Raw genomic sequence first — 20,182 nt, 5'->3', positions numbered from 1 at the left:
TAATCAAATTGTCTAATTTTATATATTACAATTTTTTATTATCATAAGGTGCAGCTTAATAAAAATTAAAATAATAATATATTTATTACCAACTGCAGGACCCCCACACTTTTTAATATTACAAATATCAAAAAATTTCTAGTTTTTTTAATTTATTCTTAAAATGATCATCATTTTTTCAAAAATTGTATATAATTTTGTATTGATTGAGTTGGGCTTGAGATAGAAATGTCTAACTTGAAAAATTATATTTTAACCTCTTAATTTTAAAAAATATATATTTAAATTTCATAAGGTATATATTTATCATTTTCTTCTATATCTATATTTAGATAATAAAATTATAGGGATATAAATGTAAGATTTAAAATTTTTGAGAATTTATTTATATATTATTTAAGTGGAGTCATGGATGAGCTCCCCAACCCATTAACAACAAGTGTAAACTAGAGCTCTACTTCAAGAGATTTAACTCGTTTGCACCCCCATATATGAGGTATCACACTATAAATGCTAGTTTGATGCTTAAGTTGATCAGGGAGGTCATCTAATCGACATTTAACCATGGTTAAGCTATTGTCATAGAAATCAGATATCCCTGTCAAGCTAAATATTGGTTCAGGGAACAGACAGAAATTAGTAGTTGATGAAGTGGGGCAATTGGAAGATGGGATATTAATCATAAAATATATTTGCTCCCTTTGAATGAAATAATAAGAGTGGTGGTCAAGCCAACAACCAGCATAAGCTTTTGTGCAATAATGACTTTTTTTTTTTTTTTCTCCAAGATGACCTAGAGGGGTAACTGGGTTCCAATTTGTTTGTTAGGTGGCGTTATTGCAGTCTGAAAAAAATGTTAAGTGTTAATGTATAAATATGAGAGAATGTCTCAACCATTAAACTAGGTCTTAGGGTAAAAAATATTTAACAACACCTAATAGTGGCATCGTAACTAATATGAAAGTTTGCCTAGTAGCTTGTTACTTATTTGGATGGTTGATTATAAAGATTATTGAAAAAATGAGTCTAAAAATCTTTAAGAGTAACTGATTAACATAAAAATTGAATTAATAACCTATTATTCTTTTTAATGATTAGTTATAAGGTGTGACATATCTGATCCTAATAACACCTAATAGAAAATGCTTAATAGGATAGGTTGTGAAGGTCATTTTAGCGGTTTTAATCTCATGAGCAAGTGAGAGAAGGAAAAATGTCTGTATTTTCTATTGACCTTATTCCCCAATCATCTTACTTACAAAACAATAACAAATTACAACCTGTTAAGAGAGAAATATATTTACCATGGCTTGTAGACTAAGAAAGAAACAAATTATTTCAAGTTATGGGGGGAATGGATATTGCTTAGACAAAATGAGGAAGAGCAGTATTTGAGAGATCATTATTTTGCTTATAGCCATGCCGAATTTCAAAGTTAAAAAAACATTTCATCAGTAAAAACAGTAAGCTATCCTGCTTGTTGAATGAAGCTTTAACTTTGATCCATCATTTCCATGGAAGATTTTGATTACTTTAGTGGGCAAAGTCTTTTACCTTTCCAGGGAATCACTGAACAGCTTCCCTTAAATACTTGAACTGAGTAAGAAAGTTTTAGATAAAGATCTTATTTTAGACTTTAAGCAAATTCACAATATGTGCAGGATAATTAAGGTTTTCTTTTCTTTCTTTGTCTACTTACTGTCACACACAAGTTAAAGCAACCTCACTCGCAGTTCACGGGCTCCAAAATTGACATGAAAATGTCGAAACTGGAGCAGACACAGCCGATTGCAACTCTTTCGAGGACTTGGTTTTCAGGAAATGAAAATGTTACAAACTTTTTACAATCAAATTTGTGACTTATTTCATTTGGTAATTATAAAATTGATCAATAATTTAGATTGAAAATATAACTTTTAATTGGATGAAAGAAAAAAAAAACTAGCGTAAATAAGATTTGTCATTAACCAAAAAAATTTGGATTCACAAGAGAAAAAAAATTGTAAGGTTGCCGGGTTTCCACGCTGGGACGTTGCTCAATTTGAAGGCACATGAAGTGTGATGAAAATTTGAAACAAAACAAAAGAAAGAAATAGTGGCTTCTGAGTTCTGACAAATATACCTAATCGACCCATTAAAATTTGTACAGTTCATAACTTGGGTTGAAGTGAAATCAAATAATGAGATTTGCAGGGGAATAGCTACAACATCTGCACAAGGACCCACATGCTTTATTTGGCTGGGCAAGGGCGTAATTTCTGCTCCACGACTCTTTTGCGTTGGATTGTTTCGATGATAATATTATTTATTTTATTAAAAATTTATTAATAATATTATATATTAAAATTAGATATCATGAGTTTGAGTTAAACTCAAAAAATAACTCTTATCAATTAGTAATAAGAAGTTTAGATTGGTTTAGTGATACAGAAAATGAAATGTCATGAACAACAACTAGCAAAAATAATTGGTGTGTGTGAATTATGATTCAAATCGGTTGCAGGGTTTTTGCTTGCAATGGCTTAACCACCTTAATAATTGGATCGTTGTAGGGCTCTCAACCCATGTGGTGGGCAATCAGGGTCCTTTTGAAACACTAAAAGGAATGATGAGATACAGAGACCTATAATATAAACCTACCAAATGAAGGAAACCCATTTTTATGGTGTCACTGGGGGCTCGTGCCCTCATTTGAACCTTTAGTGACTAGAACTTTGTTTATAAATAGTTGTATTTTAAAGGCTAAATAACTTATTCCCACCTTTTCAAGTTTTTTTATTAATTTTGATAATCTTATTTACCCACCCATAAATGATAAAATCTATCATTTTTAAGAGTAAAATCATTATTTTATATTTAATATTAAAAATAAACATATATTTTATTTTATTTTTCTCCCTAAACCCTAAAAACTAATAATTTTCCTTCAACCCAAGTTTTTAAAAATAACATTTTTTCCTTAGGGTTTTCAAACTTTTCAGATTGAATTTTTTGGCTACGATTGATGATCTCCAGCTAATGTCTCTTTCTCTCCAACATATCCTCTTTTTGATCGTGTTCGTTTTCAACAATGATGACATTACATAGTGTTGAAAAGAGCATGACCGAAAAGAGAACGCATCTAAAAGAAAGAGATGTTGTTTAGAGATTGTTGGTCATTGCCGAAAAATTTAATCTAAAAAGTTTGAAAATGCTAAAGGAAAAATGTTGTTTTTAAAAACTTGAGTTAGAGACAAATTGTTAGTTTTTAGGGTTTAGAGGGGAAACTAACAAACTCAATTAATTTTAACCACTTATAGGTGAGTAAATAAAATTTTTAAAGTTAACAGAAAAAAAATGAGAAATCAAGATACTTTGGGGGGGGGGGGGGATATTTTAGTCAGTCAAATTTTGAATATTAAATCAATTCGAACTCACCTTATTTTATTAAAAAAAATCTAATTTTTAACTCGAATTTGGCTTATTTGCTTTGTGGTGAAGTAGCTCAGATCAAAACCATTAGTAACTCCTACAAGAGTGAAATTCATAATTTGGAAAGTATAATCCACAGTTGCTTTAGTTTTGAGTGTTAGCCATGGCCTATTTCTGTATAAACTAAAAAGGGTTTAGGAGAACTTTATTTTATGAACAATAAAATATTACATATATATTTTTAGTATACATTTTAGGTACACAAATGATGTGTCTTATGTAATTAAATGATTTTGAATTAAAGATAAAATAACATATAATTATACAATAATACGTTATTTATGCACTCAAATTATATATTAAAAATAAGTGCATATAATATTATTCTGTTGTGAATTATCACTTCATTGATCTACCAAATTATTTCAAAATATTCCAAGGGTCTCCCAATTTGCTTGATGTAATGTTTGCCCAAGTGTGAACGTTCAAAATTTTATTGAAATGGGCTTTAACCCAAGTTAAAACTATAACGCTCATTTGGTGTTAGGATTGCCAATGTAAGCATCCACTGAATCATGGGTGGATTCAAGCTAAACCCATTCATGATTTGCTTTGAACAAATTAATTTTAAATTGAAACACTAGCTCGATTCAAGATTAGCTCATTTGTCTATCGGTCCAGTCAAAGACAAGTCTCATCCATGTCGAAAGTAAAGGTGGGCAAATGGGGCATGGTCCTGATCTCCATATGCAAAGCCCAAACCATCCAAGATTGGGCCTTTGGGGTCGTTGATTATTTTAATATAATTCTTTAAATATAAATAGTAAATATTTTTTATTGTTTGAATAATTTTTTTACTTTTATTTTTACCAATGGTCAGTCCCCAGGCTTAGACCCTACATCCATGGGACTTGAGCCCCCGTTGTTTGGTCCACCTTGCATGGGCTTGCCCCTCTTTGGGCCAAGCCTAGGCTTAACCCAGGCCCTAGAGCTTGAGCTTTCTATCCGATCTAACCACATCTATCACATTTGTAATGTAATTTGTATAATTATATCACCGATGTTCACACTTGGAGCAATTTTACAATTGAACGGTCAAAGAAATGTTGTTGTTCAAAATTGTATGGAGATTTGATTGTTGTAAAATACCCCCCCAGTTTAATTGACAAGTCTCTTATAATTATATAAAAAATAGTATTTCAAAGTTCTATTTTCATTTATAAATGTAAATTTGTTATTCCAAATTGTACATGTTAATTTGGAAGGAGACATGGATCAATACATAATGGTAAGCAAATGTATAAAATATGATGTAGCATAAGAGTAAAGAACATCTTTTTTATAGAATTAACCTAGAGTTGAATTAAATAAATGATATTAAATTACGGTTCAACTATTAAGTTAAAGAAATTCAATCATCATACTGATATCATGATAACCTCGTATGATTATATTCTATCTTAAAATTTTAATTATATCATATTGATAGAATTGGACAAACAAATCAACTAATTAATTGATTCTTTTAACGTTATACCAACTTATGAATTGATTGTCCATTAACTAGGGTAAGCCAAAATTTGAAAAAACTGAGAAACTATTCTCACCAAGGTCCATCTCAAATGATTTTATATATAAATATTTTAAAATATCATATTATAGTTGTTTTAATCTAAATTTTAATCGAGTTTGATTAAAATTAATTTTATCCTTATCAAATAAAGGAGAAATGTCGGTGAATGAACGAGAGTTAACTAGAAATGACAATGTTAACTTGACTTTAGAGGTCTCAACCTTAATAGAGAAAATTTTTTTTGATAGAAACGGAAAAGAAGATGAGAACAAAGATAAAAAAAACTCCACATTAAGGGATATATTTGTCTCCTCCCCACCTCTGTTCCTGTCTTTTTATATTAATATATTTACTTAAAATATTAACATATCTTTATAGTTTTAGATTATTTATGTTTTTAAAATTTATTTAGTTTTTATTGTGCATATTAAAATGTATAATATATTATATTTACGATATTTGAAATAATGAATTAATTTTAATTTTATTTAATTTTATTATTTAATATATTTATATTATATTTAAAAATATAAAGATTTTTTTTTTTTATAGATAAAAAAAAAGAATAAAATAGAGTTTTTCTTCACATGTCATTTATCTCCGTAACAAAAATGGGTCAGAGACAAGGATGAAAATATAGATTGAAATCCACATCCGTCCACTCTCTGCATTGTCATCCTTAGAGTTAACATAGAAACTGAATAAAAATGAGAGGCTGAGATTGGCCCTCCCAACAAATAGAGGAGGAGAGAGAAGGGCGGTGTACAGCGCTTAGTGCTCACTTTTGTCAAAGCAGCGCAGCTTTGGGTCACGTGCTTTGCTCAGTGAAAGCACATGCGAAGAGACAAAAAGGTTGAACTTTTTACCGGGCCACTAAGCCCCTTATCCACAACCCACTTAACTAACCCTTTACCTTCCTTCTCTCTTTAACTCTTCAATGCGCCGCCCCTCCTCTTTAAATTCACTTTTTTCCTTGTTACCATTTACCCAAATATTGTCCCGGTATTTACACTCATACCCCATCTTTGGTTAGATAGAGTTACAAGTTAGCCATTAACTAAATACGGTCTAAACTAATTCAAATTTAAATCAATCTAAAAGAAGAGTTACTTATTAGTTAGTTTGAACTTCAATCATATATATTAATTTAAGTTTGAATTAAATAAATTTTAATTTATTAATGTTAAATTAAATCTTTTAAATTTAAATTGATATCGAATTAGCTTTATTTAAATTTAAATAAGATTGAATCTAATTTTGTTTGATTTAGAGTATTAACGTTTGTAAAGTTAATAATCAAATAATTACTCTTAATATGAACAATAAAAATCTCTTGTTTTTCATACTATATTTAAATTATGTATTATAGATATTAATTTTGTAGCAAACATGCCCTTGAATCGATATGAAACAGATTATTGGCATTAGATTTAATCTAAACCGGCCTAAACAAGAATCAACTTTAGATTAACTCAATTCTAAAAGAGTTTACTTTAGATTGACTTGAAATAAATAAGTTGAAACTTGTATTCGAATTTAGTCCTACCAATAGCATTGAATTTTTATTCATTTTTGTGTATCACTCAAAAGGACAACTATTATAATGCATAATTGACTTTGTTGCATCAAACCACTCAACCATTCACCTAAACTAAATCAATTTGTGACTCTTCTTATAATAAATAAGTTAAAAGGGAAAATTGATTGTGTTTTGGGTGCACTTTAAAAGTGACGTTATCTATATTTATTATTAGTATAAATTTGAGTATTAATGATAATTATGTTACTTTATTTATAATTTAAAATTATTTACTCATATATATTATCATTAGTATTTAAATTGATATTTATTATAAATACAAATAATTTTATTGACATCACTAACAAAAGTAGTTTATCTGCAGCTACCACATGTAATTGTCACAACAATAATTGAGGTCATGTGGTTGTTTTCAGGCTTAGCCTTTTGATATTAATTTGGTAAATTGGAACTCAATTGGGCAAGAGCTAGGCTCATGAATGAAGGGGAAAGATGAAATTGCCCATAATCTTTTAATACAAAAGAAAGAATGTAAGTCTCATTATATGATTAATTGGCTTCCACCCATGTGCATTTTGGTCTCATATATGATATAAAAATTGTCAATAAAAAAATATAGAACTTTAAAAAATATAAAAATTAAAAAAAAATCCCATCTTGTACACCACCAAGATGAATCAAGGGCAAATATATAAACGGTGTATACTAATAGGTCTAAACAAATAATATATTATTATGCGATTAAATTATTTTATTGTTTATTTTATTTTTAATTTAAAATTATTTAGTTGTATGAGAATATATTAATTTTATTATAACACTTAATACACACTTGTTGGTATACGAAAAATTATTGATAATATCTATTTTTTGAGAATTTACTAGAATAATATTATATATACAAAGTTGAGAGAGTGAATTTGAGCTGGGTTCAAATCCAGAAACTAAAATAATTAGATCGCTCAAATTAGTGCACAAACATGTTAAATAAGCTAAATAGTGATATGAATAAACAAGGAAAAGTTGTTAGTAAAGAAAAATAACTGTGGAGCTTGACAAGCTCAATTTATTTCAATTCGAATTTGATTTATTCAAAAGAAGTATAAATTCCAGTCTAAATCATCCAGACTAAAATCAACCCTACTATCATCTACAAAGAAGTATCTCAAACTTTAATATCTCACAAAACCCAAAAAGAAAAAGTAAAGAACTTCCAACAACTGAAAAACACATGGGTGCCCACAAAAATGCCATGCATAACGAGTGAGTACAGCTAATTCTTTTCTTTCTTCAACCCATTTCATTGCCATCTCCCTATTTATACCTTTCACAACCAATCCACCTTCTTCACAACCCATTGTGCTTGCTTTTGTTTCTTGTACCATTTAGGTGCTGTCATTGTGGTCACTTTGAAAAAGGGGGTTGTTTGTACCCATGTCTAAGTTTGTTACCATCTTCTTCATCCTTGTTCTCATTGCCATTTCCATGCTTCAAACCATGGTAAAAAACCCTGAACAAGAATACCCTTTTAGCCTTTTCACTATTATATGCTCTTATCTTGATAGTTTTGTTATTACAGGTGATGGCATCTCATGGCCATGGAGGTCACCACTATGACCAGGTAACAATCCTTCTTCTTCTTCTTCTTCCTCATTCTTTTGGGGTCTCATGTTTACAAGAATCTGATGAAATGCGGGTACAATTTTATTATTTTGTTTATTTTTTCAGAAAAAATATGGCCCTGGCAGTCTTAAAAGCTCCCGTAAGTTACTCTTAACTAAATGTGAAAAACTGTCGGCTATGGTGAAGAAATTTTATTTACTGTTTTTGGTGGATTGGAATTGACCAGAATGTCCATCGCAATGCACGAGGAGATGCAGCAAGACTCAGCATCATAAGCCATGCATGTTCTTCTGTCAGAAGTGTTGCAGAAAGTGCCTGTGTGTGCCTCCAGGTTTCTATGGAAACAAACAGGTCTGCCCTTGCTACAACAACTGGAAGACCAAGGAAGGAGGCCCCAAGTGCCCTTGAGCAAATAAACAAGCAACACTAAATTAGAGTATATCCCTTTACAATATGTATGTTTTGGGGTTGATTCATAATTAAATCTGTAATGTGAAAGTCACTCCTTGAGGATTGATTCCTCTAATTGTGAGTGGCTAATCTGTCAGTATTATCAATGAAATTTCTTCTTCTATTAAATACTTTGTAGCATCTCGATTCAAGAGTCCAATCAATTGTTAATATACTGAAATGTGAAATGATCATACATACTCAACATTCCATACTGATATCTAAAGGTTCCAGTTTGAGCTTCTGAGTATAACAAAAAAGTTGACACCAAATCAAGCAAGATAGTTAATCATGTGAGGAGTATATAAAGCAGCCGCATAAAAAGGGATTAAAAAAAAAAAGAGAGAAAGAATTGCCGAATAGTAGCTTTGTGGGGTACAAAACACGAGCTAAGGAGCCCTACAATTACCCGAAATTTATGGGTGAAAGCCTAACAGAAAACCCCCAACGAAAAATCAGCAAACATGAATTATCTTATACGCGTGAATACAAGTATTCACGTGAAAAGCTTAGTATTAGATAAATCGGGCAGATGGAAAAAAAATTCTACTATGAATGAAGAAGAGATTGCTTATTCTAGAGCTCTTGATCCTAACTCTCTTTGTTTCACAACACACACTCTTTAATATATCTTTTACGTAGAGATCTTAACTAACAAAAGCGTGCTTGCTAGTCGCATTTCTACAAGTCCCACCCGCACTACAGCATGTTTCTCCAGTCTACAGATTGTATCCCATCTGTTCAACTAGACTTAAAAGTGGGCATAGTCTTACTTATTGCATTTAACTACTTAAAGTGTATTCGAAAAGATGTATATCTTTGCAGAATGAATACTTCCTGAATTTTGATAACCCTTTACAAAATACTAGTTACTACTATAGAAATTAACATGGGCTACTCATCATATTTGTAACTTTTGTTGGGTACTATAAAGAGGCGTTGTGGGGTACATGAGCACGCCTGAACTTTATCAATTTCAACTTAAAAAATTGAGGATGTTCTAAGCAATGAATTTGACCTCCATGATCTCCTGCTATGATTTACTCCATTGCAAAAGAATAGGTTTCCACAGAGAAATACCAAGGTGGGTTTCAGACTTTTGCCCTCTCTTTATGAAAAGCTCTTACAGTAGCAGGCTTTCTATCTATCTTCTGTATCAGAAACCAACTTTATTAATGTTCACCCAGAACAGCAGACTGGCTGAAAATGGCAATAAATTTTATCCTCCATTGTCTACCCTTATTATAATGCCACCCCTCAGCCAATCTTGCCTCTACATTTAATTTCAAGCTAGCCCTTCTTGGTAAAGTAATGTTAATGTGCAAAGTCACGTCACATTCCGCTCAGATTAGAGGTGATTTCAATATTATCTTGTGTCTGAATCAACTCAGTCTTTAAATAAAAAACTGAATTGAAAAATAAATTATTTTAAAAAAAGTTTGGATACTAGTTTAAGAATATATTAAAACTTAGATAATTTTCTTCGTATGAAAAATTTGGTTTAGTTTAAAATAATGTCAAATTAGTCATTTAACTGGTTTTAAACATCTTTAATTGAGATGACTAACTGCTAGTGTTTGGAATAAGCAAACATAGACACTCAAGCCCATTTAAACTATAAAAAAGAGAAACATATACACTTAAGCAGGGTTATGTACAACTTTTTTACTGCTACAATTGTACTTGTTAATAAATTGTTATGTTACCATATAAGATAATAATGTGTTTATATATTGAGATTCTTATTTCAAAGACAAACTATACTAGGATTCTTATCTTTAAGACAAATTGTATAATGATTTTTTTTCCTCAGATAAATCTTAAAACGACTTTCATGAGTTAAACCCAAATCGTTCAAGTTCACCCATTAATTGGACACAAAACCCTATATATATCTACGTCGCATCTTAACCGGGCAATTATTCTTTAACTTCGGCATAGTTAATAGATTTATAATTATAACAATAATGTATTATTATGTGATCGAGTGATTTTTAATTAAAGATAAATGAATACTCAATCACATAGTGACATATTATCGTCTAATACAAATTAGTATTCATTATCCAAAATCTTTTGTACACACACATATATGTTATTTAAAATGTGAAAATAAGTCTAGATTATAATGAAACATAAGGTAAAACAGAGGTCTAACACGATAAAGAGAAACTGCTAAATGTTTAAAACTTAAGCATAGATATTTAATTGTTGCCTTGAGACCTTTGTCTTACGAAAATGTTCCTGAATTTTGACAGGAGGGGTTGAACTTCAGCTTCATCTTGGAGCTGCGGATGATCAGCTGCATCATTTTGATCTCCCATCCCAAGTCTATCACAATGGCTACTTCTGCGTCCCCAGTTGCTGTTTCCTGATCACAAAGTTACATATATCGCCATTAAGTTCCTACGACAAAACAAACCTAGTAAACAGCAGAATCAAAATGCCATTACTTCAGGATTCTGGCGTTGGCATTGACAGAAGTTGGTGCCTTGAGACCTGTCTGTTGAGAAAGTGTTCCTGATTGATGACACAAGGGGTGGAACTTGAACAGCTTCATCTTGGAGCTGCTGATGATCATGAGCTGTTCATTTTGGTCTCCTGAGTCTACCCTAATGGTTGCTTCTGGCGTTTCTGTGTTCTCAAGTGTTGTCTCCTAGTCAAAAAGTTGCATACATTGCCATTAAGTTCCAATATAAAACAATGCTAGAAACTGGTGTTGTTGAGTCTCCACAAAAAGTGATAAAGGTAACTCACAAGATTACAAACAATACTTTTTTTTTTTCCCACATGATGAGCTATCAGTTCAACACCACACTTTCCTAATTATACTTTTGGGTCATCGGTCTAATATCACTCACAACAAACTCACACTCCCCTAATTCAAACCCATTGATCTAATACCACTCACAACAAACCCACACCCCACCAAGCCAGGTCAAGACCAAAGTTGACCACTCACAACAAATCCATACTCCCCTAAACCAAGCCATGACCAGAAGCAAAGCTGCAAGACCTCCCTCAAGAGATGAGCAAAATTAGAGAACTGCATGGACCTGAAGCCTAACCAAAACCAAATCTGATCACTCACAACAAGCCCCACTACACGAAACCAAGCCAAGACCAAAAGCGTAACATACCTCAAGCGATGAGCAAAGTTAGAGAACTACGTGGACTGAAAATCTCTGGCAGGAGGGAATGTTCTTTAAACCTTGGGCTCTAATACTCCTTGTTGGTGACCCCAAGAAGTGCTACTGTGAGTAAGACTTTCCCTCACATTTATATACCTACACCCAACTCAATTCACAACTATCGCAGGATTCCAAACAACTGGAAATTAAAATGTTGCTCAAAAGGAAAAGAAAGAAAGGTAATTACTTCAGGTGTCAGGCGTCTACATAGACAGAAATGGAGCACCAATGATATGACATAGGAAGGCAGGAAGAATGTTAAAGTACGCTGTTCAAATCAACATTATGGAAACAAGTTAGCATCAGAAAAAATTAAGTTCAAGTTTGAAATTGCTACTATAAATGTGAGTGATTACAACTGATAATTGTTCTTACCCAGACAATGCCGCTGGCATCAAGTTCTTCATAAGGAGATTGACCATCACGAACACCCTTGACAATCAGTGTAGCCAATAACTGCCAACGATCGATATCATATAAATCAGCTAACAAATCATCTGACGGACACAAAATTGCACAATGAAATGCAGAAGGGTACTTACCATTGCATTCAAGTAGAAGTACACAGCCTGCATCTTGTAAAAAACACAATAAGAAACAGAGAGTTGTAATTGTACGTCCTCAACTGAGAGTAATTTTGTTAACTTACAAATATAAAGGTACTGCAACATCTTTGACCCAAAGTTAATGCTTCCTCGGCCTGGGGCTCTTCCATTGGCAGTGGTCGTGGCCGCAGTATTTCTGGTGAGAACAATAAGATTCTTGGACTTCCATTGGAATCACTGCAAGACAGTTAATTAACCAGGCTTGTAACAAATAATAGCAGCAACACTAATCCCAGCTGCGTAATGTAAATGAAAGTTGAAAACATAAAAAGACTTGCGTTAAATCGATTGGAGGTTGAACATGAATATAGCAAGGAGGTGGAGGTGGGGAACAGTATAACCAGGCTTGTAACGCTGCATGGAATAAGCACAGGAATTAAGAGGAAGATTAGCGATTATAACAACATATCAGTATTACATGTTGATTAATTGCATATTTACAAATAATAATGTAATGTCGTTTAATTTAATTACCTTGCAACAGATCTCACAAGTGATACTTCGCTTGGAGTTGCACCATTTCTGAACGCAGTTCCTGTGGGCAAACTAAGGAAAAACAATGTTTAATGTAGTGAAACTCAGTAAGTGCTGAAATACTAGTAAATATTAACTTATGGTATCAGGTGAATAGAACTATCGTGATGAAAATTTTATCCATATTATACCTCCAAAGTGCCTTTACAGGCACAAGGGGCCTCCATTTTCGAAATGAAGTCTTCCTCTTGGCAAAAACGACACTCAGTTTTCCGGCCAAGCACTTGTTCTTCATCAGGCAATTCAAGGTAATCGTCCATGGCTACTGAAACTTTATTGGACTGCCTCTTGTGTTGCTTGGAACTGCCACTCAACAGCAGTTGATCGGAACTCATTCTTCCAACCTGGATAAACAAGAGACTGAAAGCCTCCAAAAACAGGAGAGAGAGAGAACTACTGAATTTCTCTTCTTTCTTCTTCTTCTTCTTCTCCTGTACTGTTTGAGACTGATCAGATAGTTCTATATTAGTAAAAGACAGAATTTCTCTTCTTCTTCTTCCCCTGTTCTTTTAATCTTCTGAAATATCTACTAATTTAATCTTCCCAACTTTAATTTGATTTCGCTTTATACTATATATGAATAAATTAGACAAGTTTATACTTTTTACAATTTGAAGAATTTCCATACACTATTATTATGTTCAAGAATTAAAATCTCAAATGCATATCTATACTATTAGGCATGCAAGCAATATGCAACGGCCATACTTGTTATTTATCCACTGAAGGATAATAGCTTTTTCACTTAGAGATAGTGGAAAGTAAAAATTATAACAATTTCATGATGAAAGTAATCACTTATCATATTTATCTTCGACAGAAATGAGAGAGTATGATTTTTCAAGATAATTTATGTTTTTTTTTTTATTTTTTAAAATACAAAAGTTGAAAAAAAAAACTGAAAAATTAAAATTGAGTAAAATATTGTTGTATTTGAAAACCCAAAAAAAAGAAAAAAAATTGAAGCCAAAACATGACAATTTGGCCTTTTCACTAGGAATTTCTGGTTCTGGTTGTCTTCCACTGTGTAACATTTAGTCCTCTGGTCTGCTGTTGAAGTTATGGTTAGTAGACAAAACTGAAAGACATTCTTTCAGCAAAACCATTCTGAAATTAAAAATAAAAATTTGCTCACTTGCAACACAGTGACAAATTGAGTGGCTCCAATCCAATTTCATGGCATAAAATTTTAAAGGAAGAAAGTTAGATAAAAATAAATTTTAAAAGATGAATAAAATTAAAAAATAATAATAATAATGTTTCAACTACTCATGAGGGTTAATAAACCACTCTTGACCTTCTTTGGATTTTTAACTGTACACAAATCTTATTTTATCATTGAATCGAGCATATGTGAAATTTATAAAACAAACCAAGTATGTACAATTATTTATGATTCACCCAAAAAAAAAGGATTATGTTTAATAAATTCAATATTATTTTAATATATTTCCATTTTTATTGTTATAATAAATGTATTTAAAATGAATAATATATTTATATATTAAAATTTTTATCTCTAAAACAAGGGTTAGATTGGATTGGATTGGCTCTAAACCAATGTTGAATATTGGTTATCTTAAATTCAATTTGAATCCATAATTATAATTCAAATAAATTGAGAAAATCATTAAAAAGTTGTTAATGAAAAAATGATATAATTAATAAAAAAAATAATGTTATTAATAAGATAAATATGATTAACAAAGAGGGATTTAAACTAACATATCAAACTAAATGAATTCTATTTAAATCTAATTATATCGAAAATAAATTTTATTAAAATTTTTATTTTTAAAAGAAATCTTAAAATAATTCTTCATCGACAATATTTCCAACCTAGTAGGCGGGCTAATTTTCTTTCTATCTACTACCAAAATGAAGACAAAAATATGATGGCTATTCTTAAAAAAAAGACACAGAAGCCAAAAGCTTGACTTGGATGACTCAAAGCATCAAATATCCAATGGTCCACTGGACTCCAGCCACTTCATGACCTTTCCTTTGTCCACCAGCAAATTAATAAACTTTGCAATCCTCATGTTCTTGAAATCAATTCACTAAACGCCATTTTTTCTCGGTTGACAGCTCAAAAGTACTTGTATTATATTCCAATTCGGCAGAGATTTGGCCTCGGTTTTCTGATTTTACCTGCATGTGATCATTTGTGAGGATGATCACGTGACTCTCACACTAGTAAACAAATCTTTCAGGGAAATTTATAATGATAATTTCAGAAAGTTGTGTGGTCTGAAGTTTACTTAATTTTTCATACTTCACCCACAATTTGTGCCTGCCTTCTATATATATCAAACTGGCCAGGCAGCAAGCCATCTAAAACTTTCGCAGCTGAGTTCAAACCTTTTTAACTCTTCTTTTGTTTCCTTCTATTTTGCCTTTCTAAACCCTCTAGAGTTCTTTTTTTTTCTTTCTTTCTGAGTCATAAACAAAACACATGACATCCATGGAACATGATGGCTCATCCTTGACAGTCCCTCTAATTGCTGATGAAGAGAAGCAACATGGGGTTGGGTGCAAGCTTGAGGAAATAGAATCAAACCATGATAGTCTAAGAACTGGCACCACCTCTTTCTTCAAGACTTGTTTCCATGGACTCAACGCCTTGTCAGGTTTTCAAATACTTCTTAGTTTACACTCTACAATACTATCAGGACTCTGCTAATTTTTTGTTTGGTATCAGGAGTTGGGATACTTTCAACCCCATATGCACTAGCCTCAGGAGGGTGGTGGAGCTTGGCCCTTCTGTTCCTTATTGCCACTGCAGCTTTTTACTCAGGCTTGTTGATTCAAAGATGCATGGAGGCTGATCCAAACATCAGAACTTATCTTGACATAGGTGAACGAGCGTTTGGGAAGAAAGGGAGACTAGTGGCATCGATTTTCATGAACTTAGAGCTCTACTTGGTGGCAACAGGTTTCCTGATCCTGGAAGGAGATAACTTAATAAACTTGTTCCCAAATATGAAGCTTGAAGTTGGAGCGTTGATTATTGGTGGAAAACAAAGCTTTGTGATTCTTGTTGCCCTTATAATTCTGCCTACAGTTTGGCTGGACAATCTTAGCATGCTTTCTTATGTTTCTGCTAGTGGGGTTTTGGCTTCTGCTGTAACTCTTGGCTCAGTCCTCTGGACTGGTGCTTTCAGTGGAGTTGGATTCAATCATAAAGGAACTTCTCTTAATTGGAGTGGAATCCCTACTGCCGTTAGCTTGTATGCCTTCTGCTATTGTGCTCATCCAGTCTTTCCAACTCTTTACACTTCAATGAAAAACAAGAGCCAGTTCTCAAATGTAAGTTAAAAAATTACTTTCAATTGAGAATGACATTATTTCTCTAGTAGGGCTTTCAGAGTTACTGTCTTGTGATTGTTCTGCTGCCTTACTCACTATGTTAAATTCATTGTTTTTATGAGCTTACTAATGACTACTGCTATTACTGCAGGTTCTGCTTGTGTGCTTTTTCTTGTGTACATTCATCTACGCATCAATGGCGATTTTCGGGTACTTAATGTTCGGTTCTGGGGTTCAATCACAAGTAACATTAAACCTTCCAACCAACAGACTCAGTTCAAGAGTGGCAATTTACAATACCCTTGTCAATCCCACTACCAAATATGCGTTGATGTTTACACCCACTGTGAATGCTACCAAGAGCTGCTTTCCAAGCCACTACAGCAAGAAGCCTTACAGCCTTTTTATCAGCACCACTTTGGTTGTGAGCACTGTTATTGTAGCCCTGGCTGTGCCTTCGTTTGGAAATCTGATGTCCCTGGTTGGAGCATTTTTGAGTGTCTCAGCTTCAATTATTCTGCCATGCTTATGTTACCTGAAGATCTCAGGAGTTTATCAGAGATTTGGATGTGAAATGGTGGCCATAGTGAGTATTGTAGTGATGGGTGTTGCGGTTGCCATTACAGGGACTTATACATCTGTTGTACAAATAAGTGGCAATTTATGAATGTCACTCAAACTTCTATATGTTAATGGAATTTTCTCAGTTCTGTAATGTTTCCAGTCATTTATAGAGCAGGGCTGACTGTATTAATATATTTATTTGTACGTTGTCACATTTTTTGGTGAAATATATTTTCACACGAATTGAGATCATATATTGAACCACCAAAGCAAAGGAGACAATTTCAGTAAATCTCACCAACTTGTAATTATTAACATTTCTGTTGTCAGTAAGCAAAGGAGACAATTGATTAATTGAACTTTGGTTTCCATTCACTAGTGATATGAGATTTGACAAAAATTTCTCACCAAGCATGTGTAAATGATATCTAGAAATGCAGCTAAATCCAGAAAACCTGATCTCATTTTCGCTTTCTAATATGGAAAAAACTTGTGTTTCAGCCCGTTATCATACTAAATGTGTACTCCGAGAAGTTATACATTCTATGCAATTAAAAGGGGATGAGAGATTTTTCACAAGAGTACACCATCTTCATGTGCAAACCCAATGTTGCAAGTAACTGGTAGATACCCTCCAGTTCGATCTGAGAATCATCCCCAGAATAGAACCTATGAATGGATCCACCTAACTCTATCCAACTTTCTCCACCAACCTTCTTTAACCCTACATCTTTCATAACTCTTCTCACATTCGCTGCTTTCTCCCACATCCCAACTTCCGCATACATGTTTGCAACTATCACAAAATTCCCACTCCTTTTCGGCTCCAGTTCAAGCAGCCTCTTTTTCACCTCATCCCCTATACCATCAGTGTCATTATGAATGCTGCATGCAGTAAGCAATGTCCTCCACACAACTGGGTCAGGCTTAACTGGCATGTTCATTATGAATGAATAAGCCTCTTTTAGCCGACCAGCACGAGCCAAGATATCCACCATGGCACCATAATGAATCATCATAGGCTTAATCCCATGTACATGTTCCATATCACGAAAGTACTGGTATCCATCATCCACCAATCCAGCATGACTACAAGCACAAAGAACTCCAAGAAACGTGACATAATTAGGTCTTATTGAAGAATTTTTCATCATCTTTGAAAATATTTTAAGAGATTCCTTGGCATATCCATGTTGAGCTAATCCCAAAATCATTGCACTCCATGTCCATACATTTTTCTCCTCCATTCTATTGAACACCAGCTTAGCATAACCTACAGCACCACACTTCGCGTACATGTCAACAAGAGCAGTACCCAAATGACAATTCAACACCATTCCTCTCTCAAACACTTGGGAATGAACCCATTTCCCTAAGCTTAAATTTCCAAGCTCAACACAAGCGGAAAGCACAATCAACATCGTAGTCTCATCCGGCCGAAACCTGAAATCTATCATCTTTACAAAATACCCAATTGCATCCCCTAACCCAAAATTCCCAACACAAGCATTTATAACCGCATTCCAAGACACCACACTTCTATCACACATTACATCGAACACATTGCAGGCATCATAAATTTTCTTGCAGGACCCATAAAAATGTATCAAATTATTGCTAACATAAACATCAGAATCCAATCCGCACTTCACAACCTCCACTTGAACCTGCCTACCTTCTTCAAGAGCAAAACTCTCCGCACAAGCCTTTAAAACAAATGGGAAAGTAAGCTTATTGGGTCTAACATCTCTTCTTTTCATATCACGAAGCACCCGAATGGCCTCTCTCGGTGTTTCACTAGAGGCATAGCTTCTAATAAGCATATTCCATGAAATGGGCACCGAGTCACTCGAATTATAAACAAGGGTCCTCGCGTAAGTTAAGTTTTTGAGAGGAGACAAGGTGCAAAAACGAATGAGTTCACTTACAAGGTGGGTGTGATTTTGGAGTCCAGAGACTTGGACTTGAGCATGGATTTGAAAGAGATGTTTTGTTGAGCAGCAGAGTTTCAGTAGAGTGAGACATTGGTGAGTTTTGGAGAGAAAATTTGTATTGCAGTTGGTGGGTTGTAGAGGGAAGATTTGGTTGGTTGTTGTTGGGATTGGTAAACGAACCATGCACTGGGCTTGTTTATGGCTTCAAATCAGGATCCTAAAGCTTTGTTTCATATAACGCTCTTGAACATATTTATGCTAAAGCCCTTCTTCAATGTTTGATGGTTTGATTTAATCTGTGTTAGAGTAATAAATTGTTTAAATAACTATTAAAATTTAAAAATAACAGACAATTTATCAAATATAATATAAATTATTTTAATATAAAAATAAATTTAGTCATATTTTCTAAATTACACAATCTGGAACTTTGAATGTGACGGAGAAAACATCACAACAAACCAGCTAATATTTAGGCGCAATTTTGCCTCTTGATGCGAAGTCAAAATCTGTCATGACATTCTTTCTCTCTTCGAAGTACAAAAGTCTTCAACATTAACTAACCTAACAAACCTTCAGCTCTTTACAGCTTAGAGAATTGACTTTAGAAAAGAACCTGAAAAAGACAAAATTACTTTATTGAGAATTCGTAAGTTGATTACATCTTGACCTTCATTGACAGCCCTGATTGAAGGCCTCAGACGCATCACGCAGAAGAAATACCATGTTCCACCTAAACTTTGATGAAATCACAATTTACATTAAATTTGGAAAGTTTGTTTACCTATCTTCCAATTCTGTTGGTGGGTTATGTTAGCATTGACTATACAATTGATAAAAAGTTTAAACTATCCTCCAATAATTATGAAAAGTCCAACCTTCTCCTTTATTTCTTTTGTTTTATAATTCGTTATATAAGTTTTTGCTCTCAATCTGATCCAATTCTAGAACCAGATTAAGACTCTCATGAAGGTCTAGTTTTTTTCATAGACAAATAGAGCAAAAGGTAATCTGGTGATAACAGAAGGTTGTGGCGTGTTTTGGTATGGTAATGGAAGACAAGTGGTAAGTTTTTATGCTATGGCAGAAGGGGAGGAGTGAGTTGTTTTATGTGATGGGATAGGTGACATTGAGAGGGTTGGGTTGTGTTTGAGGAAAAGGGATAAGAAACTCAATTATAATGGTGTAAGATGACAAGTGATGATTATTGTGACAAATAATAATTTAGGAATAAAAGAGAATGTGAGATTTATTCGATTTTTATAAATTTGTTAGTATTATTAAACTTATGATATATTATACAAAATGATAAAAATTTTCTTTAAAGGATAAACTAACTTATAATTTTGACAAATAGTTGAAAAAAAGGATTTTTCAAACATAAAGATGAAAAATGGTACTCACTTCATCAAAGTTTGGGTGGAAATGGTATTTGGCCAATAATTTTA

General features: G+C 33.0%; 3 protein-coding genes across 3 annotated transcripts; 2 read left to right on the top strand and 1 right to left on the bottom strand.

Moving 5' to 3' along the window:
- The first annotated feature begins 7,850 nt into the window (after positions 1-7,850).
- LOC123226108 (gibberellin-regulated protein 4-like) lies at positions 7,851-8,726 on the top strand. Its single transcript, XM_044650592.1, has 4 exons — positions 7,851-8,024; positions 8,104-8,145; positions 8,253-8,286; positions 8,374-8,726. The coding sequence occupies exons 1-4, from the start codon at positions 7,959-7,961 to the stop codon at positions 8,553-8,555; spliced, it is 324 nt and encodes a 107-aa protein (XP_044506527.1). The 5' UTR covers positions 7,851-7,958; the 3' UTR covers positions 8,556-8,726.
- Positions 8,727-15,096: 6,370 nt separating this feature from the next.
- On the top strand, positions 15,097-16,951 carry LOC123224810 (amino acid transporter AVT1I-like). Its single transcript, XM_044648533.1, has 3 exons — positions 15,097-15,557; positions 15,629-16,236; positions 16,388-16,951. The coding sequence occupies exons 1-3, from the start codon at positions 15,383-15,385 to the stop codon at positions 16,901-16,903; spliced, it is 1,299 nt and encodes a 432-aa protein (XP_044504468.1). The 5' UTR covers positions 15,097-15,382; the 3' UTR covers positions 16,904-16,951.
- A 199-nt stretch (positions 16,952-17,150) lies between these two features.
- LOC123224809 (pentatricopeptide repeat-containing protein At2g36730) lies at positions 17,151-19,156 on the bottom strand. Its single transcript, XM_044648532.1, has one exon. The coding sequence runs from the start codon at positions 18,915-18,917 to the stop codon at positions 17,352-17,354; it is 1,566 nt and encodes a 521-aa protein (XP_044504467.1). The 5' UTR covers positions 18,918-19,156; the 3' UTR covers positions 17,151-17,351.
- Between the last annotated feature and the right edge of the window lie 1,026 nt (positions 19,157-20,182).

This window comes from Mangifera indica, chromosome 9, assembly GCF_011075055.1.
Source record: "Mangifera indica cultivar Alphonso chromosome 9, CATAS_Mindica_2.1, whole genome shotgun sequence".
Classification (NCBI taxonomy): Eukaryota; Viridiplantae; Streptophyta; class Magnoliopsida; order Sapindales; family Anacardiaceae; genus Mangifera; species Mangifera indica.
The sequence above is the reverse complement of the archived record's forward strand: the minus strand, read 5'-3'. Positions and strand labels throughout refer to the sequence as shown.

What these genes read in the sequence shown, in the direction of transcription:
- LOC123224810 (XM_044648533.1), top strand. Translation starts at nt 15,383, where the DNA reads ATGACATCCATGGAACATGATGGCTCATCCTTGACAGTCCCTCTAATT. An exon ending in TGGACTCAACGCCTTGTCAG is followed by an intron (nt 15,558 to 15,628) that starts GTTTTCAAATAC and finishes GTTTGGTATCAG; the next exon opens with GAGTTGGGATACTTTCAACC. An exon ending in ACAAGAGCCAGTTCTCAAAT is followed by an intron (nt 16,237 to 16,387) that starts GTAAGTTAAAAA and finishes CTATTACTGCAG; the next exon opens with GTTCTGCTTGTGTGCTTTTT.
- LOC123224809 (XM_044648532.1), bottom strand. Translation starts at nt 18,917, where the DNA reads ATGGTTCGTTTACCAATCCCAACAACAACCAACCAAATCTTCCCTCTA.
- LOC123226108 (XM_044650592.1), top strand. Translation starts at nt 7,959, where the DNA reads ATGTCTAAGTTTGTTACCATCTTCTTCATCCTTGTTCTCATTGCCATT. An exon ending in TTTCCATGCTTCAAACCATG is followed by an intron (nt 8,025 to 8,103) that starts GTAAAAAACCCT and finishes TTGTTATTACAG; the next exon opens with GTGATGGCATCTCATGGCCA. An exon ending in GAGGTCACCACTATGACCAG is followed by an intron (nt 8,146 to 8,252) that starts GTAACAATCCTT and finishes TTATTTTTTCAG; the next exon opens with AAAAAATATGGCCCTGGCAG.